The sequence below is a fragment of the Protopterus annectens genome, chromosome 3.part1 (assembly GCF_019279795.1).
Source record: "Protopterus annectens isolate FY-2018-M chromosome 3.part1, PAN1.0, whole genome shotgun sequence".
NCBI lineage: Eukaryota > Metazoa > Chordata > Ceratodontiformes > Protopteridae > Protopterus > Protopterus annectens.
In genome coordinates this window covers 202,686,860-202,713,999 of record NC_056732.1, presented here as the reverse complement: position 1 = coordinate 202,713,999, position 27,140 = coordinate 202,686,860, and the positions used below count along the sequence as shown (strand labels likewise).

The window sequence follows — 27,140 nt, the reverse complement described above, 5'->3', positions numbered from 1 at the left end:
ATCCCAACAGAGTGCTGCCCCCCTGACATCTCAGAGGCTCAGGTAAGAGCCGCCCTCTCCAAAGCGAAAAACACAGCATCAATGAGACCAGATGGTGTCCCGGGCTGCGTCCTACATGAACTCCAAGAAGAGCTAAACCCAAACATAAAACTACTGTTCAATCTCAGCCTTACTACAGGATATGTACCCAAAGAGTGGCGTACAGCAACAGTGGTCCCTCTCCACAAAGGTGTTGCCTCAACGGATCCTGGAAACTATCGCCCCATAAGCCTGACTACCTTGGTCTGCAAAGCTATGGAAAGGATCATCATGGACCTCATAAATAAAGATATTGGGGACCTACAGACACTGGATCCTACCCAGTTTGGCTTTGTTAAGGGCAGATCCTGCCCCTTAAACCTGGTTGATTTCTTTGAAACAGTCACCAAGGCCACTGACGAGGGGAAGGTGGTCCAGACAGCCTACCTGGACCTCGCAAAAGCCTTCGATACAATACCCCACTTGGGCATTATAGATAAGCTCACCAGCTTAAATATAAACCCCTATGTCACTAGATGGGTTGCAAACTGGCTCAAGGACAGAATCCACATGGTTAGAATTGCTGGAGCCATGTCAGACTCCAAACCAGTTACAAGTGGCGTCCCACAAGGCTCAGTCCTGGGACCTCTCTTGTTCGGTATATATTTCTCGGCGGTACAGGCCAACACGGAAGGACTGTGGCTGACCAAGTTCGCAGATGACTGCAAACTGGGCGCCATAATCAACTCTCCAGCCGACACAAGCATCCTCCAAAAGGGCCTCATAGAAACAGACAACTGGTGCCAGAGCCATGGCCTCAAGCTAAAGCCAAAAGTGTATAGTCATCCCTTTGGCAAAAACAAAGTGCCCACAAATTACCACATAGGTGGTAATCCATTAAGTACAGAAGAAGTCATTAGGGACCTGGGGACCCAAGTTGATAGCAATCTGTCATTTGACAACCACGTGGCCAAAGTGGTTAGAAAAACATTTTATATAGCCCACCTAATCATGAAGGGATTCACATCTAGATCAGGGGAGGTCATCGTGCCTCTTTACTCATCCCTCATCAGGCCCATAATTGAGTACAATGCCCCTTTTGGGATGTACCTTACCAGACACCTGCAGCAACTGGAAAGACCCCAAAAGTACCTCACCAAGAGGATCAAAGGGCAAAAAAAAGATGCCATATGCTGCCCGGTTAAAGAAACTCCAGCTCTACTCAGTGGCATACCGCCTGCTCAGAGGCGATCTGTGCCTGACGTATAAAGCCATGTCCAACCCGGAATTAATGGACATGCTGCACCTCAGAAAATCCAAATCCCATCGAGCTACGCGCTCGAGAGACTTGAACCTCAGCACTGAAATAAATAGGACATGCTGGAGGGACAGATTCATAACACAGAGACTCCCTTCACTCTGGAATAAAATCCCAGTCCAGGTTAGGCAGAGTCCCACATTGACTCTCTTCAAGAGGAATCTTGATGAGTGGATGGGAGATCGTAGGTTTACCCCGACTATCACTTCTGTGTCACTGTTAGACAGAGGCACAGTATACTAACCTCAAAAAAAGGCATAGCAAAATTAATTTAAAATGGGTGGCGAAAGCCAAACACACTCTGGCTAGGCTTATAAATGCCCTAGGGCAGATAGCCTAGTATGAACCTATGAACCTATGAAAGACACCAAACAGAAAACTTCTTCCATTTGGATAAGTGAGATTTCCGATTAGCGGGTTTCCTGGCCTCCTGCTGGACCCGAAGCACGTCTGCAAAAAAAGGTGTCTTTAGGGGATCAAAACCTTATCACCCACAAAGTCAGTTGAAGAGTGGATAGGTGGGGATGGATGTGAGATCCCTTGTCTTGTGTATGTCCACCCTGTGAGGTAACTTGTGATATTTGCCCTTGGCAAGATGCAGAAGAAAAGGGAACCAATGCTGTCTGGGCCTAAAGGCAGTCACCAGCAAGATTTTGGAAGCACCCTGTTTTACCTTGAACAGAACTTTCAGAATGAGAGGAAGGGAAGAGAAGGCATAAAGAAACATCCCCTTCCAACAAAAGAAAGGGCATCCACCTTCCAGGCTAAAGAGCATGGGACTTTGCCACAAAATAGAGGATATCTGTCCAGGGGGAGGCAAATAGATCTACTTGAGGAGTTCCCCACTGCTGGACAATGTCCAGAAACACATCCCTGCGAAGCATCTACTCATGGGATAATGTTACGGATCTGCTCAAAGGATTTGCCACTATGTTCTGATCTGAGGGAATGTAAACTGTCTGAAGGGTCACGTGATACTAGATAGCCAGATCCCCAACCTGAAGAGCTAATCTGTAAAGGAGATAAGAGCTTGTACCCCCTTGTTTGTTGATGTACCACATCACAGTGGTACTGTCTGCGAGAATCTTGAGGGGCCCTGGAAGGAAAGGAGAATGAAAAGCCTGAAGAGCCAGCAGAAGAGCTCTCATTTCTTTGACACTGATGTGGTCTTTCCTTTGCTGAAGAGACTAAAGGCTCTGCACTTTCAGAGTACTGAACGAGGCTCCATCCCACATTTAAGGCATCTGTGAAGAGTTCCCGAGAGGGGAATAGAGGTTGAAAAGGAAGCCCTGGGTTGAGGGACAACTGATGAATCCACCACGGACGTTCCAGCTTGAGACAAGGAGGAAGGATGACTAGAAAATTGAAAGAATGAGAATGTTGAAGCCAGACTGACTTTAGAAACCACTGGAGCTTCCTCATATGGAGCTTGGCCGCAGGAAGCATAGGAATATTAGAAGCCATGAAACCCAGAGCCCTAAGAAACTCCCTGGCTGCAACTGAAGCCACAGGAAGAAAGGAATGAAAGAAATCAATCAAGAGTTAAAGCCTTGGGAGGTTGCAGGGATGCCAGCATTGGAAAAGTCTGGAGCTTGCACTCTAGAAAAACATGATCCTGAGGAGGAGTCAGGAATGACATTTGGAAAATTACCATGAATCCTAGGCTTTTCAGGACAGAAACAGCAAAATGTAGATGCTGAAGTAATATCTCTGGAGAGGAGGCTTGAATCAGCAGGTCGTCCAGGTAAGGAAAGACCTGAATTCTCCTTAACCTGCTGAAAGCAATCACATGAGCAAGGCAGTTGGTGAAAACCATTGGGGCAGTAGAGAGGTCAAAGGGCAAAGAAGAGAAACATAAACCTTCCTGAAAAGGGGGATGAATAGGGATGTGAATATAAGCAACCTTGAGATCCAGGGAAACTAGAGAAGCCTGAGGATGTAGCAGAGGAAACAAAATTTGCAGGGACAGCATCCAAAAGGAAGGGACCCTCAAAAAAGGTATTCAGTTGAGAAAGGTCCAGAATAGGTCTCCAGCTGCCTTCTTTCCTGGGGACCAAGAACATTCTGGAATAAAACCCCTTCTTCCTCTGAGGAGCTGAAATGTCTTGAATTGTTCCTTGAGCCAATAGGCCCTGAAGCATATCTGGAAAAAAGACCAGTTGTTCATTAGAAGACTAAGGAATGCTCAAAAGGGGGGGGGGGTTCCAAACCATGTAACAGCCCTGGCGAATGATGGAAAGAACCCAGAAGTCTTGGGAGACCTTTACCCAAATAGGAAGGGACAGGGAAAGATGCAGAGAAAGAGGAATGTGACTGACAAGGAACAGGATAGTCAGACAGCACCTGGTTTGTCAGGAAAAGGAGGGTTCTGAGTAGGAGGAATTTGGGTAGCCTTAGCAGGGGGAGACCTTCTACCTCCCTTTTTACCCTTGGGGCAAGGTGAGACTTTCTATGCACAAAGGCATGCTTGTTAGGATAATTTCTTTGAAACTTAGGAAGAGGTGAAAGAAAAACATGCTTCAACTCCTGTAAGGCCTTGGCATTTTCTGGCAGGGACTTAAACAACTCTGCAGCAGCAGCACAAGACAAATGCTTATTACCCAGAGGAGCATCCATCAGTTTAGCCTTGATATCACCCAGTAAAGGCTGAAGTCTGAGTCAGGAATACCTCCTCAAAACAGATCCATAAGCAGCAGCCCTAGATGAAGCATCAGCTGCATTTAATAGAATGGTGAGCTACTTGGGAGGAAGTCCCAAGCAAAGCAAGGGCAGAGGCCTTGCCTCAGAATCAGGAAGATCTGAAATGGCTTGATAGGCCTTACAGAGAAAAGCCAAGACATACCTGGTCATGTGTGTCTGATAGTTAGCCTAAAGGCTACAGTAGCAGAAGTATACACCTTCTTACTTAGCCGCTCCATGGTTCTGCTGTCCTTATCAAACGGAAGCAACTTATTTGAAGGCAACAATTTGGAAGGCTCATCAAAAGCCACTGACACCACAGAACAGTCAGCAGAGAGACAATTATAAAGAAACTTGCAGTCATCAGGCACTTTATAAAAGCTGTCAGGTTTCTTGGGTGCAGGAGGTTGGGAGTCAGGAGCCTGAGAAGCAGAAGAAAAAGCATCCAGCAGAGCAGCAAGAACAAGAACAGCAGCAGTGGACCTAGAAGACTCTATCTGCAGAAGCTCATAGCACCTCTTCTGAACATTAAACACCTCAGCACAGTCCCATTTGAAAAATCCTATCATTTTGGAAACAGTATCCCTACATGAAATCTCTTCAAAAGGAGAGTCAAGACTGATGGACTCTTCTTCTTCAGAACCATAGTCTAAAGGAAAAGGAAGGAAGTAAGTGACTCTTCCTCAAAATCAGCATCATCATTAGAGGAATCCTGCTCCCTAGGACTCTTAAGTGGGATAGAAGACCAAAGCGGAGCAGGAACAGAAACTCCCTGTGAAGGCTTCAGAGCCATAAGGGCATTAAACAGGCCTTGAGTAAAGTTTTGCCATTCACTCTCAGGATCTTTAAGGAGCAAGCAAAATGTATTTAGTCTTCTGCTTCTGAGTGGGATGTTAGCCTTAAACAATTTAGGAGGCTCTGACCCCCGACGGCACTCCATAATGGTAGTCAGTACCTCTTCCCTCACTAATATCTGAGGAACATTCTTTGGCCCTTCAGTAATTATCAGCTGTGGTTCCTCCTTCCCACACAAAGTGGACATCTGCAAGGCCTCCATGGCCGTGCATGAAGTCGGATCCATACCAACCTCCAAAGCAGTCGCAGCAGAGGAATCCAAGAAATAAACCACACAATCCTCCGGGCTTTCAACAGCCTCAAGAGAGATGTCTGGTGGAGGCGGCATGGCCAAAGAATCCAACCAAACTTTCTTGGTCTTTTTCTTCGCAGACAGTTGACCCTCTTGCTGGGAAGATCCTTCCATAATCTCCTTAACCAACAGTTTAAGTTGTTGTTTCTCTAAGTAAATCAGAAGGGAATGTCTTAAGTACGAAAGCTTGACAAATCTCACAAGACGCATGGTCATGGGAAGCACCTAAAAAGAACAAACTCTTGATGATCCTTATGAGGAATATGTCTCCCACACTGGCATTTCCCCTTTCTGGATGACATGAAACCCAACACCCAGAAACAAGGCAAAAATAAAGATAAAAAAATAAAGAAACAATAGGGAGCTCATCTGGAACAGGTAGAAAACCAGCAGATGAATGAACATTCAGATCAACGATGGTGTTTGGACTGGCAGGAAAGAAGTTCTGAGGGCAGTACATCCAGACATCACCTTTATGCTCTAGACTGTGTGTGGTGCACACACATGTGACGTACGGCATACTCACTACAACCTAAAGGCTTTAGTATACTGGTCGGATGTCGGGCTGTCCTTGGCAAGGGATCCCTATTGTAAAGAATATTGCAACAGAAATATGGAAGGACATCTACAAGTCCCAGGACTTCCAGGACTTCAAACACACAAATGTGGTTAGTGATCACTTCCGTCAGACTCATACTTCTAAGTCTCCCGCAATCAAATAGCATCCATGGACAGTGCATCTTCATTAAGTGGCATCAGTAAACAAACAGCAGATTATGAAAATCAGAAACTATGAAGCTTCAGAAAAACTATCTGGTTTTGTCCGCACAACTTTCTAGAGAGACATCAGAAGTGATGGTGTTCTGTATGCAAGTCTGTGCTTTTTTGTTTCTTTTTTAACTATACAGCTCAATCACAGCCTGATTCTGGGGTACAGGGAGACAGAGCTCTGACTATGATCCAGGCTACCTAGGTTTGATTAGTGGCCCAGCACTGGAGGGGCCAGGCAGGTAGGGGAAGGAGTGAAGGGTTTGTAGCCCCGTTCACTTCTCCTAAGGGTGTGGGAGGGGTTTGCACATACTCTGTGGCACATGAAGCAGTGTGATTTCTCTGGTGGAGACCAAAGAATCTCACACTTTTGCCAGGGCAGAGAGACAAGGCTCTCTGCAGAATTGAGGGGGCATCCTTTCAGACAACATACTGCACATCCTTACCTAATACCTCACTGTGTGTGTGTGAGGTTACAGTCAATAGAAAAACAGGAAAGCTGCGAGTCAACCTTAATGGATGCCAGCATGATGAACCCTTAATCTCTTGTCCAGTGAAGGAGGAAGAATGAGCTGATTGACAGAGAAAGATAGCAGGGGCAAAAAAATGGAAAAAAAATACCTAGAAATACAACAATGCATACTGAAGTGTGTTATATATATTCGAGAGATATGTGCTGTATGAGGTTCCCCTCAGAATCTCGAAATCCTAAAACCTCGAAATTCATATGGTTGAGACCATATGATCGAAGTTTTAGAATGTCGAAATTCTGAATGGAGATCTGCATACAGCGCGGAATGGGAGATTTCCATTTTCCTCGCAGTAGTGCGATCTCGGAGTTGGTATATTTAAGTAGCAGGGGTGTGGGGGGGGGCAGAAATGTTTAAATATTTATATATTTTTGGAGGATTTCTTTCGGAATTTCTATATTCCGAAATATTGATCATATGGTCTCACTCGCATGACATTCAATGTTTCAGAATTTCGAGATTCTGAAGTGAATCTGCTGTATGATACGTTGGACCAACAAATATCTTTCCTGGTAAAGATGGACATATCCAAAGAACACACGATGCAGATCACTTTGAAATATGAGGGGGAAAGGAACATAAAAAAAACTGCACACCAAACTGCAACAAATATCATAAAATGACCACCTCTGACTAGAGAATATAAAAAAATAAGGCAGTAATTGTGGGGAGGAGATTCAGTCATGGACAGAGCTAAAGAAGAAAACATGGAAATGATGAACAGAAACCAGCAAGGTAAATGGAAGAGAGGAGAAGGATTTGAAGTAGTTAAAAATAAGGGTAAAAAGCTTTTCACAAAAAGGAAGTGAAAAGTGAGAAAACCAAAGAGGCTTGAACACTGGCTACAAAAAAAGAGTGGAAGAGTTAAGAAGTGAAGAGAAAAGGAAAGAAATATACATACAAAATGTTAGCAAATGAAAAAGGACAAAATGTTAAGAGGTGAAATGGTCTTAAAATAGGTACATGAGAAATGCAATAAAACACAGGAGGCTGTAGTTTTTTTAGTGGCTAAGGAAGCAGATAATGGACATTGTATACATTTGCAGGATGCTCATTCTGTGAGTTTATAAGAAAATAAATTGAAGAACATGGCAAGGGAACAGAGTGTATTTCATTTTCTGAGGGAAGGAGTGCTCAATGGATGGGTTTCAGCCAAGAATGAGAGCCAGTACGAAGTGGTGGTAGTTGCAGAAATTACAGAAAAATATACGGGTATACAAAGTCAGTCAAAAGGCAAAAGATGCCTAAAGACATTATGTATTTTTTGTTTGTCAATATGTGTAGTATAGTTTGTAGATTTCATTTGTAATTTATTGGTGAGAAGAAGAAACAGATAGATGGATTGAGATGGATTTGGTTTGGGAGATACTGAATCAGGTAGAGATGCAGTATATACAAGTAGAAAAGACTTTAAAAGAGGAAGATTTACAAACAATGATGGATTTTATGTTTGGGCATAATTACATGGCTAAGATGAGAAAACAAAAGTATGATAACTGAATTTCGGAATACAAGACCATGTAGGTTGATGAGCAATGTTAAGGCCAAGAAAGTGTATACTGCACAGTACTTAACAGTGCATGATTAAATAGGAGGTAGAGAAAAAACAGAAAATTATTTATTCCATAGATAGTGGCAAATATAATGCCCCAAAATGCATCTGCTCCTCAATGGTTGTCACAGAGAACTGCTTTGGAATTTCCCTTGCTCTATATGCCTGAAGAACTTTGCAGTTCTCCTTACCCTGCCAAACCCTCTAACACAAACAACAGATACAGCACCACCACACAGTGCTTTTCCATCATTCAGCAATGACTATGCCAAATAATCCACAGCACTAGTTCTAGCCCCACTGGATGGAACAAACACCTATGCCAGACCACATTTAAGTGACAGCAGCCTGTGTATAATGGATCTTAAAATGGGAAGGCTGGAGGGGCAAAGCACATCAAAACAGTTTTGACTTGCAATGTTTCTGGTGGCAAAGTTTTGTAGTGGGGCACAATCAGTAATAAACACAAATACCCTATCCAACAAATAAAATTTTGGGGTAGTGATAGCCAATTTTTTGACAAGGCATTCTCTTTACAGAGCCGAATAATGTCTCTTATCACTGCAGAAATTTCTGCTTATATACCAGAAGGGCTTTTCATCCCTAGCTATAGTCTGATAAGATTACACAAATGCTTCCCTCAAGAGTTATCTGTGTGCACTAAAAAATAGCCTGGAAAAGTCTGAAACTATTAGTACTGATTTTGAACACAGCACATTTTTTCAGATGCTTAAACACATTCTACTTTAACTGCTCACTTAACCTTTAAGACAGTCTTACCATTGATCAGGTCACTCTGGAGCAAGCATTAGTTTAAAAATTTGGAAAAAACTTGTGATAATAGCTATCGAGGACTAAAAATGCCTCAATCTGTTTCCTAGTGGTTGGCATGAACCAGTTTTGTAGTACTTCTATTTTCTCAGCTTATGGTTTCACTGTTCCTTCCTATTACTTAACCCAAATAGCAGGCTTTTTTCATGTTTAATTTGTACTTAGATGGGTTACAAGTTAACCCAGCTTGGCAAAGGGAATCTAAAATGGTGTGAACTCTATGGTGATGGCTTCCTAACCTTCAGAAAATATTGCTACCTCATCCAGATGGGTTTCTACATAGCTGGTATGGGATCTAAGAATTCTGTCCATCAGTGTCTGTAATGCCACAGGTGCTCTGTACAGACAAAAAGGCAGGATTTTGTAAAGCAGTAGTTTATCTGGTGTGGAAAATACATTTTCCGTAGCTTCTGGGTCTGGTAGAATTTGTTAATGGCCTTAACTTACATCCAAAGTTGACAAAAATCTAGCCATGTCCAACTTTTTCAAACAGTTCATCCACTCAAGACATGGGGCAGGAATCAGATTAAGACAAGCCATTTAATTTTCTGAAGTTACTGCAACATCTTACAGACCCACCAGCTGGGGGATCTATTAAAACAGGGTTACATTCATGCCGGAGTTTTTCAATGACCCCAAGTTTCAGCATTTCTGTACCCCTTTTATAACTGCAAATCAATCAAATACCAGTCGCAGTGAACGGAACACCACAGAGGTACTTGCCAATGGTAAAGTACCTGAGAAAACCGCCACTACACATTTTCTATAAATGCAGATTGCTGAAGAAGGATGAGTTCACCAGATGTAAAATCCAATTTATTGAATTGTAAAAGAAGAAAACTGCCACAACACATTTTCAAAATTAGAATATAAATGTTGCTAAATGCCATAAAACGTTTTCGTAGGAGTAACACTCGAACCTCATCAGATATGAAAAAAAACCTTTCATGTTGTCACTTCCTTTTTATATACATCTTAATTGGAACCCATAAACTTAATGAAATACTTCAATACAGCATTATTTATATTAGTGAATAGGTTTTTAAAGTTTATTGTGTGAAATATTTGATGTTTTAGGAAGTGATTTTATGTAATTTATTCATTTAAAGTGTTTGAGTACAAGTTCCTTTAAAAGACTAATTGACTGAATTATTGGTATGAAGTGGGGCTGTTAATTTCCCTTGTTTCCTCTTCTACTCCTTCCTATCCAGCCTTCCAGAAACAGATATGGCTTATATGTAGGTCAATTAAGCACATTTTCCTCAGTATTCTTTCATTATGTGGAGAGTGTGGCCTACTCTGTAAATACAGGTACAGTATCTTCCCCCTTCATCTAGTTCATTCTATACAAAAGGCAACTCAAGAAAATAATTTTCTTCCACCAGAGATACTGGTAGGTTCCCTTTCTCTTCATATTCTATTTCTGACTACCTCTCTAACTTGGTTTAGCAAGGAGAAGCTTGTGTTTCTCTCAGTTTCTTACTCCCTTTTCCATCAGTATGAAATTCAACTATTTTTTTTTAGTTTCTACACCAGCTTCCTTAAAGGACAAGGAAGGGATTCTGTTACTAAATGCTCAACTTCTCTGTCCTTTTTCTCCCTATTTACAGTCCCTGCTATGAATAAACAACAATACAGCATTTAAAATATATTAAATTGACTGTTTCTCTCCACTAGAACAGTACCTTACTGTACTGTGGTGGTTTTACTTTCAAAAAACCTTTATCCTGCCCTGGAAAAGCTTGCTGCAGTCTCCATTTCATTAATGTCATCAAGGCCAATGAATACAGGTAGTTTTCTTGCCAATTTCCTCCCCAAACTGACATCACCACGACTGTCCTAAAAACCCATCCAAGCTGTGATGTCACAGCTCCCTGGTCCTTCCTCTACCCATACAGAAAATAAAGGCTAAATCAAGGAAACAGTACATGAGTTAAGTCTCCTGCTGTGAGCTCTGAATCACAGCTGGTAACAGCTCAAATTACCCTTAGCACTTTGAGTTAGATGTGAATGGGGGATGGGCAATGAGTCAAAGTAGTACAATTCAGGCTTCAGAAAAAACTGCAATTTAGCCATTCTAAAAAAGAAGCAGCAGTAAAAAGCACAGTAAGAGTCTGTTCTGTGGCATTTGCACTATTTGTGCTTTAAGTAGTCACTGAATGGCATGAAATGTTACTTATAACTGAAACACAGCAGTGTTTGCATGTAAAATCAATGCAGTGGCAGGAGCTTTAGGAAGAAAGAAGCCTGCGTGATGTAATTTTTTTACAGACAAGCAGTGTATCGTGGGATACCTAGAGGCAGACTAAACAAACAGGATCACTTTAAAATGCTAGACCCCACGTGGTTAGACTCAGAAATTACATATAAAATTATTTAAAAACATGTAAATAGTCCCGGAATGGTGTTAAAATGTAGGAAACACCAAACTATGATGAAATAAACACTTTTTTTGAGTCTGTGGATGTGTTTCTCCTTTAATTGTATTCTTAATTATTGACCCTTCCTTCTCAGAGTCTACACTGAGGTTTTTTTATTACTTTAACAACTGGAGTTTTTTGTCAAGAGTTGGTACAGATTTATCTAGCTCCTCTACCTAGAGCCAAATTTTGGTTCTTTTTTGTGACATCTACAACTACACCCTTTTCTTTACTGGAGTTATGCATTTCTGGTAATATAGCTGTTTGAATCCTCATATATTCCATCACTCTTCAAATTACTGTCCAAATATCACATCATGTTTTAAGTTAGGTACTACAGCTACTGAGTGAAACACTTTGTCTAAAAAGGTTTATATTCTACATGTTATTTGGGTAATTCTTTTTGTCACAATGCACATATATTTAATTTTTCCTTGTTGTTTATGCTTGCACACATAGTGGTATCTAAGTAATGCAATCATGCTACATGAGTCTGAAAAACATTTCATTCCTTTTCCCACTACCACAATATTATGCTAACAAATTTTATAACATCATGATGGCAGAAAGCAGATTTTACATTTCTAGCAGTTAAAAGTTCAGCGTTATCACATTCCATAAGCATGTTTTAGGTGCAGCTTGTTGTTTAACTGTAGTCATTTTTATAAACTAAAGTATTTATGTTAGAAAATGAGCACCATTTGTCCATGTAGCTTTAACCAGAATATTTAATACAAACCAACTCGGATGATAACATTTGTTTTTTTTTTTTTGTCTGAAGGTAAAGAAGCATACTTAAGTGAGGGCTTATTATAAGCCTTTGGAGCATGCAAGTCTAACTTGGGATTTGCAATTTCAGTTAACAACAGATATGTTACTAAAATAACTTGCTGTTTAGAAGACATAAGTTAATTCTGTAATACCAACTTTCTTCAGCTACTATAGAGCACCCTTTTAAATCTACATACAGCCAAGATTTCTATAATGTTACTTTTGTTATTTACACGAGGTTATAAACTGCACTGGTGGCCTCTGACGGGGAAAAGAATAGGGATTTTACAACTTACAATTAATTCTCCAGTGATTAACTGTGCTGATAAATGCCACTAGTGCTGTGTCTGTACAATGTCTAGATCTAAAACAGTATTGGGTAGTTGACAGCAAACTGCTTTTATTAAGGTAATGCATTTTTTTGTTGATATGCCACTTTTCTAGGATCTTAGGGGGTGATAAGATGGCTGCAGGTTTGCAGTTGGAGACATAATTAGGATTTCCTCCTTTATGGATTAAAATACAGGATTGTTTTCACAAGTAGGATACACATTTTCTATAATCAACATACTGATTAGTAAAGACACAGGATATGCATTTTTCTGCTATTTTAGCTAAGCAGATGGAAGGATATCAGAAGCCAGAGCAGTCAACTTTGTTGTTTGAACACTCTTTTAATGAGGTCATTGGAAAGTGATTCAAGGCTAAAAGACACAGAGTTTTGACAGGAAGTACTGCATTGTGCCTAAGCAGATTTGTCTGTAAGAAGACACACTGGGTATGGACGAAGTGTGTGTTAATATTACATGCAGTAGTAAAGCTTTGTTCATTAAGTAATGGAGTTGGTCTGATTACTGCTGGAGTGCCAAAGCTATTTTGGACCTTTTTGTGTGTGTCGAACTTGATGTTGGGTCTAATAATCTTCTTTATCACTCTTTATTACTTTGTTTTCCAGGTTCCATAGTTTTGAAAGTATTGTTGGGTATTGGTAGTTTCCCATACCTTCTATGCTTTATCTCTGAAAGGTATATAATATAATATAATATAATATAATATAATATAATATAATATAATATAATATAATATAACATGGATACATCAAATCATAAAAACTACTAGAGCACTAGAACTTTAATTTAAATGAATGGAGAATTAAGACCATTTTGGGGAGAAGAGGGTAATCATCGGCCATAAAGAAGAGGGAGTTCCTCTTACCTGTGACCAAATTCTTGTTATGCTTTTGGATGTCTGAGGGGCAAAGAAACAGATGCTCTACATATACATATTAATTTGCTGAATTACACTACTGGTAATTAGAGTGAAAGTATCACATAGGAAATAGTACAGCAGGAATAAAAGTACTGCATTCCAAAGTAAGTATTATAAACAAATTAAAATAATAATTGCTGAGCAAAAATATCACCATTAATTACTAACATTTTACTATAACTGTGGCCTACATTTAAAAGAATGCATTTACTCTCAAAGCAAATAATGTACACAGAATGGTATCCAGAGATACCATCCATATTCAGACAGTGCAGGAAGTTCCAAGTATATTATATGAATACACCCAGTGCTTCAGCGGGCAAATTGATGGATGAACTGCATTTAACAATGATAAGCTGACATCATGCCACTGTGACTTTCTGAAGACTTGGGCATGTCAACAAGCTCTTTACAATAAAAGTTAACAGTTTTAAATAAAAGGCACCAAATGAATAAAATATTAAAAGTGGATCAAGAAAACATCACTAATTGGGGGCGAGGGTGGCAGAGAGTTCAAGAAATAAGGAGAGAGTACGATTTTGGATGTGGGTCCTTAAAGAGAATAGTAGCCACAATATTACATTCATAAAATAGCATAAAGTATTCTAAGAACAAAGCCAACATGGGAATGGATAAAGGAGCTTTAACCAATAGGAATGGCTGCAAGAAGGGGTATAAAAAGTAGGCAAGCAGGGGTTGTAATTTACAAGAGAAAGTCAACAAAAATACAAGGTTTTCATGGCAAATAATTAGAGAGAGAAAGGTAAAAGAGTGGGATGAGGCCTAGCATAAGTTTGGATTTCAGGATAGAGACTGATAACACAGTATAAACAAAGAGAAAGGGACAGGAGATTGTTGAATGAAAGTCCAGCCCAGGTAGTGTTTTTAGTAGAGTCTAGAAGAGAAGTTGCTGATAAAAAAGGAATAATTAGTGGGGTATTATGAAATATGAAAAAAACAGTTAGCCAGCAGTTATAATGATTTGAGGTATAGAACACGTAGCACCAATAAATGGATGTCCATTTATTCCACACTGAAGAAGGCATTTTCTTGCCGAAACCGGTCTGTCTAATAAAGTTTTTATTTAGTACCTTATTTGGTGCTACGTGTTCTATACCTCGAATCATTATAACTGCTGGCTGTTTTTTTCATATGGTATTTTCTGGCCGTGCAGAACCTATGTGCACAGCATTATGTTTGGTTGTTGATATTATGAAATATTGCATGATAACTATAAGAATCAATCAGATGAGATTAGAAAAGATTGGGGAGAGAAAACAGAAAGGTGCTATACATAGGAAAAATTGACATCTGTATTGCTCGCAAGAATACAATACAGTCTAGAAAGTGTAGGATTTTTGCTTGGAAGTATTTCTACAGGTATTTTTGTACCCCAGCTTACTTCAGACAAGTTTTTCCTCAAACAGATACCAAATGCTAGAGGTGTGATGGGAAGGAAAGCGATAATTATGAATATGTCTTTTGGAAATGCAACAAGTTGGCAGATTTTAAAAATGCCCCACAGAATACTTTGTCAGAAATGTTGAGCATCAAATGGTTGTAACTAAGAAAATTATTCTTCTGAGCTGGGATATAGTACCTCAACTGCCAGACACAGTAAGGTCTAATCAAGTTCAATGCTATTTGCTACCAAAAAACTATTACTAGAAAATGGAAATCAGTCTAAACCAGCTATAACTGAAGTACTGATTATTATAAAGGGGATAAAGAACTGGAAGTGGGATCATTAGAAAAGGAACAAATTACATAGAAAGAAATGGCATTTGCGGGAACAATACAAGCAGAATGGTGTTCAAGTTGAGGAGTGAAATTTATGGGTAGGCAGGAACTGAGCAATTTATGCAATGCTGGAGTGAATAAAAATTGGTAAAATGTAAACTATGTAAACTGCAGGAAAAATAAAAAAAATATATTTTTCTTTTCTATTATTGTATATATAACTGTGTCAATGTAATAAAGATGTTGACAAAAAAAAAAGAAAATATCAAAAATATCTGCAGCTCTTTGCACTTTGACTTAATAAAATTGCAAAGCCAGCCCAAACACTAGGGGAAAATGTCTTTATAATGAAGAGATACAGAACATACTGATTCTACATTTATAGGTGTATACAATTTCAGAAAAACTGATGGGGCAATAAGACTCCATAAGGACAAGTGAATGCTGATTGAGACCAGCAGGTGAAACACTCCTATTTGATACAGTCACACAAGTCAGAGTTCTAAACAAAAACATTTAAGGCTAAAGGATGAAACAGCAATATTATAACTCAAAATGACAAATCTGTGGATACTTGTCCAAAAGGCAATGTAAAAGATAATGCAAACAATGTTCACATACACAGACTATTGAAGACTGCCACTTGTGACATTTTCCTTAACTAAGGAGACATCATCAACCCTGACAACATGCATTCTGTCTGCGATCTAACTTGCAGTCCATCCTACCACATAAGGATCTATTTTTAAGGTTTTAGATTGCGTTACATGTATGGTATCAAATGTTTTTTGACAGATCCATGTAGGCAGTGTTAACAGTATGATCATTATCTGTTACCTGCACTATCGCTTCAAAGATGTTCACAAGACTGAGGAGGCATGATCTTCCTCTTAACAAATCTAAATTGTTGCAGGTCAACTCCTCTTTTTATTGGGTTTAATCTAGAACACCATATAGATGAACAAAAAAATTATATGCAATAATTAATTTTCTAATACTATTGGCAATATAAATACACTTGCTAAGTGTGCTGTTTTCCCATCAGTACTGAATTTATCAAATAAACCTTTTTATGAATCATAGTTTATATGTCCTCCAGAAAAGATAGGTTTGCTTTAATTCTTTTGTTTTCTTACTGACTTCTACTTACGTCTTTGTTTTCTTACTGACTTCTACTTATATCTTTATTCCCAAATTTTATACTCAACACAGAAATGTCATTCATTGTAAAATATATAGCCCCAGAGCTTTACTACATCATCTAAATCTTTACTTTTCTATTTATTTAAAGTCATCCCTGCAATCTCTAAACACTCATCTGTGCAAATTATTACTTCTTTTATCCAAATTTTGTTTTTGCAATTGTTAAAATGTCATCTGCATATGTTAACAGAACTGGAATGCTTAACCCTTCACGTGTTATAAACCCACCTCCTTCATTTTGTAATTTATAACTAATGCAAAGAGTATACAACTCACTGGACATCCCTGTCTTACACTAGTCACATATGTACCTCTTGGATTAACCAACCATTTACAAGTATTTTTACATTATTATTACTATATGCTGACATACATAACTTCCCAACTTTCTCAATTATATTCTATTCTTTCATTATTAGCCATGAGATTTCATGTCCAATTGTGTCAATGCCTTATTAAGGTCTCCTATCACGATTTTCGCTTCTTATTTTCTGTTCATAACATCATCCACATTTTCTCTATCATTAATAATTCTTGACAATATTTCTCCTTCATACTACATATGCTATCTTCCATAATATTTTCCATTTTAGTTTGACATCTCATTTGTGTTATTTTCATAAAGATCTTATAATCATTATTATTCAATACTATCAGTCTCCATTTTTTAGTTGTCTATCTTCCTTCTTTCATATGAATTTAAGTATTCCACTACATAATTCTTTATACATAAAACCTTCATTTAAACATTCAATCAAAATCTTAAAAAAATGTTTTGCCAGTCCCCTAATTTTTTATACATTTCATATTATCTAGCTTATTTAAAGAAATGGTACTTTTCCGTTAAGAGGGCAACAGCATTTTTTTCACCTCGTTCACAACAGTTGAAATGTGGTTGGTGAGCTGCGAATGTACTGTGAAACCATGTATTTTTCATATTAATATTGACAGGTGTGTGTGAAATAATTACATGAATAATATTAAAAAAAAAAGTTGTAAACTATACATTTTACAAACACTTGTTAAGATTAACAACAAACGTAAATGACCGTTAACAGGGCAACACTGAAAAAAAAGAAGTTATGTCCTTACCATAACGTTCCATGTGAGTTGTTCATCTCGCCTTTTTGTTCTTACACGTGGGGTCGGAGCCAATCCCTCGGCTCCGAATCAGCCGCTTGTCAAGCTCAGACTCTCAGAGAAGCTCGAGACCCAGTGAATATCCCATGATGCCCTGCTATGAGTCCCCAGATCTAGTATGCTGCAACCAAGACAGCCTACCGACAGAATATGACTATAAAGTCTACCTACTCAGGTAACTCCAAGAGTAGAAGGATAGAAGAAGAGCAGGAATGTATAAACAGACTGACAGCTGAACCAAACGACCAAGGTAACCATCTCACTCAACTGGAGGGGGAAGGTGGGCGGGAATGTAAGAACAAAAAAGCCAAATGAACAACTCACATGGAACGTTATGATAAGGACATAACTTCTTTATGTGAAGTTGTTCTATCTCGCCGTTTTGTTCTTACACGTGGGTAGCGTCCCAAGCACTCTAATCCTGGGTGGCTCACGGGAGAACATTCCTGAGCACAGTGGAACCAAACGTAGCCCTGTCCCTGGAGGTCTTATCCACTTTGCAATGAGTGATAAACGTGTGAGGTTTTGACCACGTGGCAGCTGCACAGATGGTATCTAAAGGCAAGTGAGCTGCATGAGCTAATGATGTAGAAACAGGTCGTGTAGAATGGGCTTTGATGTTGATTTCTAATGGCTGATTAGTGGAAGTATAAATGAATCTGATGCAATCAGAGAGCCACTTGGATAGAGTGATTTTGGATACTGAGCAACCTTTTTTGTCTGCATAAGACACGAAGAGTTGGTCCGATTGTCTGAGATCCTTCGTTCTATCCAGATAGAACCTCAGTTGTCTATGTACATCAAGCTTGTGTAACATATATTCTAGTTTGTTGGTATGGTGTCTGAAGAAGGTTGGGAGCTCAATGGATTGATTTAAGTTACTTTCCGAAGAGATCTTGGGAAGAAAGGTAGGATTAGTTCTGAGGGACACTCTATCAGGGTGAAAAATCAAATATGGGGGTTTGACGGACAAGGCTACCAGGAATAGTGTTTTCCAAGACAAAAACTTTACATGACAAGATGAAGCAGGTTCAAAGGGAGCGAGCATCAGCTGGGATAAAACCAGATTCAAATTCCATGGGTAGACAGGATGCCTAATAGGTGGCCTGAGATGGTAGGTTCCTTTTAAGAATGCTTTACAAAGCCTATGCGACATGATGTTAGAGCCGTTGAAGCCCACATGAAAGTTTGAGATAGCAGCCAATTGAACTCAAATGGTGGCAGCAGCAGCCGCGCCATCATGGAACAATGATGACAAGAATTCTAAGATGGTATGGATAGGCGCTACATAAGGGTCAGTGTCATGTTGAGAAGCCCAGTGAACAAATCGTTTCCATTTGCTGTTATATAGTTTCCTGGTAGATAGCTTATGAGATGAAACTATAATATGTTGGACCACAGAAGACAACTTATGTGACCTGGCTAATGTGGGAATCGGAGCAGCCAAGCTGTCAGTTTCAGGGATGTGAGGGAGTGGTGGAGAACTCCCGACGAATGAGTCAGAAGATCCGGCACTGGGTCCAGGATCCACGGTTCTGCCACTTGATACTTCCGCAGGAAGGGAAACCAAATCTGCTGAGGCCAAGACGGGGCTATTAAAATCACAGTCCTTCCCAGACTTTTGGCTTTCTGCTTGAATTTGGGAATTAGAGGTATTGGCGTAACGGCATATAGAAGACCCGGGGGCCAATCTTGTACGAGCGCATCCCTCGGTTCATTCCCCGGTGGGGGATAAAGGGCAAAGTAGCTGCTGCATTTGGCATTCATCGGAGACGCAAATAGGTCGCAGCAAGGCTGGCCCCATCTGAGGAAAATGTTTTCCGCCACTTGTTGTTTGAGAGACCACTCGTGAGGCAACAGCATGGCTCTGCTTAGCTTGTCCGCTATCACGTTGGATGACCCCAGGATGTGTGTTGCTATCAGAAAGCGTCTGGTGGACACAGCCCATTGCCAGATCCTTAGGGCCTCCTGGCATAAAGGATACGATCTGGTTCCCCCTTGTTTGTTGATGTACCAGATGACCAACATGTTGTCCGTCTGGATAGCAATTGTGCCCGGAGGAAGAGAGTCATGAAAGTGTTGCAAAGCTAGGAACACCGCTCTCAGCTCTAGGACATTTATATGCAAGTGCGTTTCCATGAATGACCAAGTGACTTGGACCGTCTTTCCCTGAAATAACCCCCCCCACCCTATCAGGGAAGCATCCGTGGTCACTGTGGCTGTGGGTTGGGGAAGAACGAAGTTACGTCTGATTGTCACTTGGTCACTGTTCAACCACCAACTGAGATCTTTCTTGCAAAGACTGGTTAACCGGATCTCGTGTGACATGGGTAGTTGTTGGTAAGACCATTGTGCGAAAAGTAAGCACTGGAAATTCGCATGTGCATGCAGCCTAACGGAACTGCTATCAATGTGGCTGCCATTGTGCCTAAAAGCTGTAGTATCTGGGATGCTGGAGCTTTGTTGCGGGCTAGGAGACTGGATAACTGTTTTTTGAGAATTATGATTCTTGATTGGGGCAACCTGATCCTTACATCGATGGTGTCCAGTTCTGCTCCTATAAATGTAATATGCTCCGAGGGTGATAGTGCAGATTTTTTGAAATTTAGGGTTATGCCCAACTGAGAACAAAGGTCTATGGTGAAGTCTCTTGCTTGAATTAGTTGATGCCTGGAGGTGGCGGTGAGGAGCCGGTCATCCAGATATGGAAACAACCGGAATCCCAACCGTCTCAGGTGAGCCGTGACCACTGCCATACATTTGGTGAACACCATGGGGGCTGTGGTGAGACCAAAGGGCAGGGCTCTGAATTGATAATGACTGGCCCCCAGCCGGAAATGCAGGTGATCTCTGGATGATCTGTCCATTTTGATGTGGTAGTAAGCATCCTTGAGATCTATAGAGCACATCCAATCACCCGTTGCTAGGAACAGGAGAATCGACTGCAGCGTGACCATCCGGAACTTTTCCTTCTTGACGAAGGTGTTGAGTTTGCTGAGGTCTAGTATGGGCCTCTAGTCCCCTGTTTTCTTTGGAACTAAAAAGAACCTTGAGTAAGTTCCGGATCCTCTTGGTCCGCCGGGACTGGCTGGATGACTCTTTTGTCCAGCAGCTTTTGGATTTCTACGGCTGCTAGTTTTCTCTGACTGGGTGGTACGTCTGGGATCTTTGTACATATAGGTGGGGTTTTTAAAAAGGGAATGTAATAACCTCTGGCAATGACACTTTTTACCCAGGAATCCATTGCAATGTTTAGCCAGGTGTTTGGGTATAAAGCCAAGCGACCCTCGACTGCCTCCAGAGTAGGACAGCCGGGCTTCCTTTCAGGAACGCTGACAGGGCTTACCAGAGAACTGATCACTGTCGCCCTGGTTTTGGGACCGCCTCTGCCGTTTGGACAGCGTCTTCCATTTCTGCCCCCTCCACTGCCTCTAGAGAGGGTATCAGTAGGTGTGTTTTGGAAAGCTCCTTGAGGTTTTCGGAACCACATTTTCCCACTTCATTGCCCTTTGGGGTACGGTCTGGTTGGAGTGGAAAAACGGACCCCTACAGCAGACAGAGTCTTCCCTTCCTGTTCACACCTAGTAAGTGTCTCCTTAACTTTGGGTCCGAACAAGGCAGACCCGTCGAATGGGGTACTGACAAATGAAGATTTAAAGGCTTCCACAAAGGAGCAAAGGTGCATTCAGGATTGCCTCCGAAGAGCTATCGCTGAGCCTGCAGCCCTATTCAATCCATCGGCAGCATACGAAATGAGACGCATGGATGAGTTTACTATCGAATTAAGGGTGTTGAGCTGTGCAGTCACCTTTTCAGAAACTGCATCAGCTGTATTACCCTGAAGAGTATCTCCCAGCTCTTTTATGAGATCTCATTGAAGGCGGGTAAAATATGTCAGGTAGTTGAGCGACGTCATGGAAAATGCCGCAGAACAAAATATGCGTTTCCCATATCTGTCCATCGTCCTAGAATCTCTATTAGGAGGATGGACAGCAGAAGAGGTTTCCGACATCTCTTTCTTGGTGGCCGCCGCCACCACCATGGCATCAACTGGGACTCCTTTTGTAAGAAAGACCTTATCAGTGGGGGAAGTAATAAATTTATTGGGCCTCCGAGGGACCGGTTCCACTGAGTCAAGAGACTCCCACACCCTTTGAGCAACTAGCTCCATCAACTCATCGAAGGGCGGCGTAACCCAGGAGGTGGATGGCTGAGATCCGAAGGCCTTCAGGAGAACTGACTCGTCCTCAGAAGGGGCAAAGGACTGCCAATCACCCCTCTGCCTTAAAATTTCCAATATGTCTGCGAATGAGACATCTTCTGAGGGGGATCGTGGGGACCCTTCTGATTCCTCCAAGTCGGTATTCGATGTCAGAGATTCCTGAGGGGAATCCAAGTGTCTCCTCTTGCACAATCTCTTCCTAGGAACTTCATCGGTGGGGTCGTCCGGTGAAGTGCCTAGGGAGGAGGGGCCACCCAATGGGGATACATGAGGTCCTGGATCTCGACGCTTCATGGGGATCTGCGGGGTAGAGGTAGAACGAGGCCCCTTGGGGGAAGGGGAAGACGGATCCGAGGAGGTAGTGGTCTTGGCAGCCATGACCTTCCTCATGGCATCGAAAGCACCAGAATCCTGGTCCGAGAAGTCAGTCGGCTCCAAAGAGACCGGCAGCTCTCCCTGGACCGAGACCCCCCACTCCAATCCAGAGGACGGGGCCGAGGCCACCTGCGCTGAAGCCCCAAGTGGAATAGTCGGAACCGAGGTATCGGTTAGACTCTCCACCCCGGAGCTCGTGAGAGACTCTCCACCCCGGAGCTTGTGAGGGACTGTCGGCCCCGAGTCTCCCCAGTCGGGTCAGAGGAGATCAAGGTCGATGGAGCCGAGAAAGGAGGATCAAACCTCGGCTCCAAGGGACCAGTATCGATTCTGTCTGCCCTGGCTCCAAACGCTCGATTGGCTTCGGAGGAGGAGGTGGAGAAGCCATGTGAGGGATTTCAGGCTTCGAAGCCGAATGGCTCGAAGCAGAAAGCATTTTGGCCAGGGCCAGGTTCTCTAAAAGCCTCTTGACCACTCGGTCCAGATCCACATCGGAAAGCCTGGAAGAATGAGTCGAGGGACGGGTCGAAGTGGAGGAAGATGGAATCGATTGAAGGATTGGAGACTGAGGGATCTCCAACATCGGTTCCACAACTGGACCCCGAGGTAAGGACTCGATACGCGGCTCCAAGGACTGTGGAGCCGATGCACGGACCATACTTGAGGAACTCGGAGCCGATGACTTAGGCTCCAAGCATCCTTCGGAAGACTTCGACCCCTTCGAAGCCTTGGAAGAGGTGTCAGCCTTATCTAAAGAAGCCTGAAATTCAGGCTTCAGGAGTCCTCTATCCACCAATTTCCTACATCTTTCCAGAAGGACCCTGGCGATAAAGGAATGGCAGATAGAGCACACCTCTTGTAAGTGTACAGCGCCCAAACAGTACACGCAGGTGGAGTGGTTGCCTGTAACAGACATTTTCTGACCACACACACACCTTTTAAACCCTGACTTTTGTTTTTCTGACATGTCTAAATCTATAATAACTAGTACAAAAAACAAGTATAATATGAGTAAATATATATATATATATATATATATATATATATATATATAAACACTCTATAAGTCAATCTACATATTATGAATAATAGTTCGGTTAACTATTAAAAGTATACTACTATAAGATATAAACTAAACTACCACTCTAATGTGTATAACACCCACACACACCGGCTGACAGAGCCCTGTCACGCCCAAAAGAAAGGCCTAAGCCTGAGGAAAAAAGGACTATTTAAAAGTTCTAACAATTTAAACTAACTATAATCCTAACACTACACTATTTAACACACTACTATATATATATATATATATATATATATATATACACACACACAGACACACACATACACAAAGGATTTTTTTGAAGAGAAAGATAACTATAATAGAAAATTAAAGTCACTGGCCCGAGCTAACTCCTGACGAGCTGTTGATCCGTTGCTGGGGACTCATAGCAGGGCATCATGGGATATTCACTGGGTCTCGAGCTTCTCTGAAAGTCTGAGCTTGAAAAGCGGCAGATTCGGAGCCGAGGGATGGGCTCCGACCCCACGTGTAAGAACAAAACGGCGAGATAGAACAACTTCACATTCAATAATTTCAAAAAAATACTTTACAAAATGATGACAAGCCTCCACCGTCTCTGGCTTGCACTTCCATCTGATTATAGTTTGTATCCTCAAAATCGAATGCCTCAGCGACAGTTATTTTGCCATTCTGTTCAAAAAGCTTCAGTTTATAAATGGATTGATTAAAAATCGGGGCAGTTTTGCTCTGTTAATGGAAAGGTAATGAACGGGATTAGACAGAGAGCAAATCTGTGGACAGACACCTTAAATGCAAGCTATACTTCCAGCTTCTAATTGAAAACCCCTTACAATTGTTCTTGATAGAAGTGGAAGTTTTAGATGTGAATGACGAAATGATCAGAGCAAACATCTTACTGGTAAAGCAGCTAGACTACGAGAAGGCATGTAAAATGTCATTACAAATGACTGCAGTAGATGGCGGTGAACCTCAAAGAACTAGAACAGCAGTAGTTCAAATAATTGATCTAGACATCAACGATAATGCTCCAATTTGTAATCAATCCGTTTATAAAGTAAAGTTTTTTGAACAGAATGGTAAAAATTATGTTACAGTTCAGGTGAGTACTACAGACTTGAATAATAGACCTAATGGTGACATTGAAATTATTGATATAAAGCACATTTTGAGTGTTGCCCCGTTAACAGAAAAGTACCAAAGAAATCTTATATTCCAACTCTTTATTCTCTTTTTCTGTTAACTTTTTTACTTTCCATGTTTTTTCACTATCTTTTTTTTGTTTAAACATTACTGTACATATTGTACTACAATATTCGCAATCCCTTCCCAAGTTCTGTTTCTCCTTTTACATTTTTATTTCTCATTACATCTTCCTTTACTAATCTGCTTAAGTAACTCAATACTTCTTCTCTTTTTCCTTGTAAGAAATATTTGCTTATATAACAATTGTTGTATTTTTTCTTGATTTCTTAAATATAATTCTTTTTTTTTGTCAAAGTACTTTCAATCATTGTGTTCTATATCTTCCAATGCATCGTTATATGTTCTCTTATATTTTTCTTTCTCTACTTTTCTCACATCAAATTGCCACTGTGAAATATTTTTTTTATATTTTCCTTAAATATTATGCACCATTCAGACTGATTTTTTTAAAATATTTCCTCATAGTAATAACTTTCCATAACTGTATTACTAATCTTTTTCCTTCTTCGTTCAATGCTTTCTCGTTTATCCTTTTTATTCTTTTGCCTGTATTTATATATTCCTTGTTTTCCTTTATCTTAGCCACATTGCAAGAGTGTCAGAAAATGCTGTTTTAACTACCCCCTTCTTCCATAACTAAACCTTCTGATACTATAAAATAATCAGTTTCAGTCCTGTACACAACCCTTTTGTAAGTCCATGAATTTTTGGAGCAAATTTTTAATTTACCACATTTTATAACATCTAACATTTTTCTTATATCACTTCCTTTCTTTTTTTCGCTTGCCTCTTAAATCACAGTTAGTCTAAAATCTGATGAAATAAGCTTTCCCCCTCTTTACAATTAGTATAAGCATATATTACAATTCTATATACTTGTTCTTTCCATTTTAAAATCTACAAAGTTAATCTTCCCATTTTTATTAAAGTTACATCTGATACTTTTGCTGTATTTCTACAGACTATGGCTACTCCAGAACATCTATTTTGTAAACTGCAGATTATCTTTCCTCTTTACAGTTTCTCCGTTTGTTAACTTTCTTCATTTGTCAAAAATCTTGTGTCTTCTAATATAATTACATGTACATCACATGTATCACACCACTATATATATTTATTCATTCAAAACATCTTCAAAATAGCCCCAGTGTTGAAAACTATTTGCAAGATAATCCCAGAGTAGTTTTCTTTCAGATGATGTGCATGTCTCTAAATGTCCCCACTCAGGTATCAGACATTCGTTCTTCAAACAGAAGTGTATTTTCTCATTCTGGCAATCCATTCTGATACATGGGGCTCTTTTCCAAGCACCTGACATCTGCATATCAAATAAGTAAAATACCAATATTTCAGTGGGCCAGTCTTTTATACCGTCACTATGCTGTAATTAAGCTTGTGTTCTCCTTAAGTGTAGGCATCCAATTATTTTGTACCCAGAGTTATCTATCCAGTACCTTTACCCACTATTCTAAACTATGTTGCTATTTCCCTGTTTGCATCATTTGAAATTATGCAGACCGATTTATTTGTTAACTTATGGTTCTAAAAAACCTCAACCACCCTAAAGTCATAAATCAGTCAAGTACGTGCTGCAGGGATCTCAGGCAATTTTATTTACTAATTTGTTTACTGGTTAAGTGGAGTGGTCCATGAACCCTTTTCAGCCATGACCCAAGATCTAAGGCAGCAAAGATACAAGCTAACATGCATCGGGTACAGTATTAACACTGAATCAGCTCTGACAGTAAATAAAGTGATGTTACAGTGTTTATTTGCATTATTTAGAAAGCAACTCGAACCTTTTGTGGGCGTTACAGACTCTTCAGTACATTATTTAGACACAACTAGCATTAACAGTGCTTAAATAGTGAACAGACGCAGAGTGACACTGCATTGAATAATACAATACCGAAAAAATATGGAAAACACTGATGTGAACATTTTCAGAATTGTGAGCATTTAGAACGCATTACTTACAAGGACTGCTAAACCTTAAGACCTACACTAACTTAGATTGGTCTACAGTCAAGCCCCCTTTTTAAGAGGGTTTTATTGTAAGCAATTATGAAAACAGTCTAATTAGTGCATCCTCATCTGGGCTACAGGATACAGCCTAGATTAGGCTTTTAGACGGTTCTATGGCAAGCAATTGTAATGACAGTCCTATGAGTACAAGCAGACTACAGAATGGCTCACAGCAACACTCCATGGTCTACACTGTGGCACTGTTAATAAGCAGAGCTACTAATTAGGCTATGTACCCAAGACCTGCAGTAAAAAGATACCTTTTGCAAACATAATGATTTGTAGTTGGTACTGAATTCGGAGATGTTTGTACTATAACTGGAACATTTCTCTCCAGGCCTCCATTGAAAATGGGTTCTGTCCCAGTCAGACTTTCCAGGAAAACAAACGTTAAATAAATAAATAAAATAAATTATGTAAAACAGACGGCATCCATAATTCAAATGGTGAAAATCTCAATCGTGTGAGCTGGCACATTTACTCTACTGCCTTTATGAATCTGGTGAATCTGTATTAACCAAGACATGTACATTATGTGGGCACAGTCCTATGTTTAGGCAAAACCGGACACATAAAATAAGCACTTGTGCAGGTTTCCAAGTACTAAACCACAGAGGCAAGATTCAGTGCTGATCAGATACCAGATTTTATTTAAGAGAAAAAATCAAAGGTGAGTAGCTTTAAGACATAGCAGCAATTATTACTCCCAAATACTCGTTAAAATGCAGCTATTCTCAATTTAGACAATTACTGATTAACAGTGGTAAAATTATGGAAATTAAACAAACACAAGAACTTACCATCTGTTTGAGATTTGCTAAGAAACATTGTGCTTGCTCTGGGATGATCAGAAGGATTAAATTCCATATTCCAGTCTAATGAAA

General features: G+C 40.4%; 1 protein-coding gene across 1 annotated transcript in view; it reads right to left on the bottom strand.

Annotated features, from left to right (window-relative positions):
- Positions 1 to 27,140, bottom strand: part of CCNY (cyclin Y) — a 1,275,181-nt gene that overhangs the window by 824,326 nt on the left and 423,715 nt on the right. Inside the window, exon 2 of the mRNA XM_044066715.1 lies at positions 27,057 to 27,131. Coding sequence (XP_043922650.1) covers positions 27,057 to 27,131 — 75 coding nt within the window. The remainder of the gene's footprint in view (positions 1 to 27,056; positions 27,132 to 27,140) is intronic.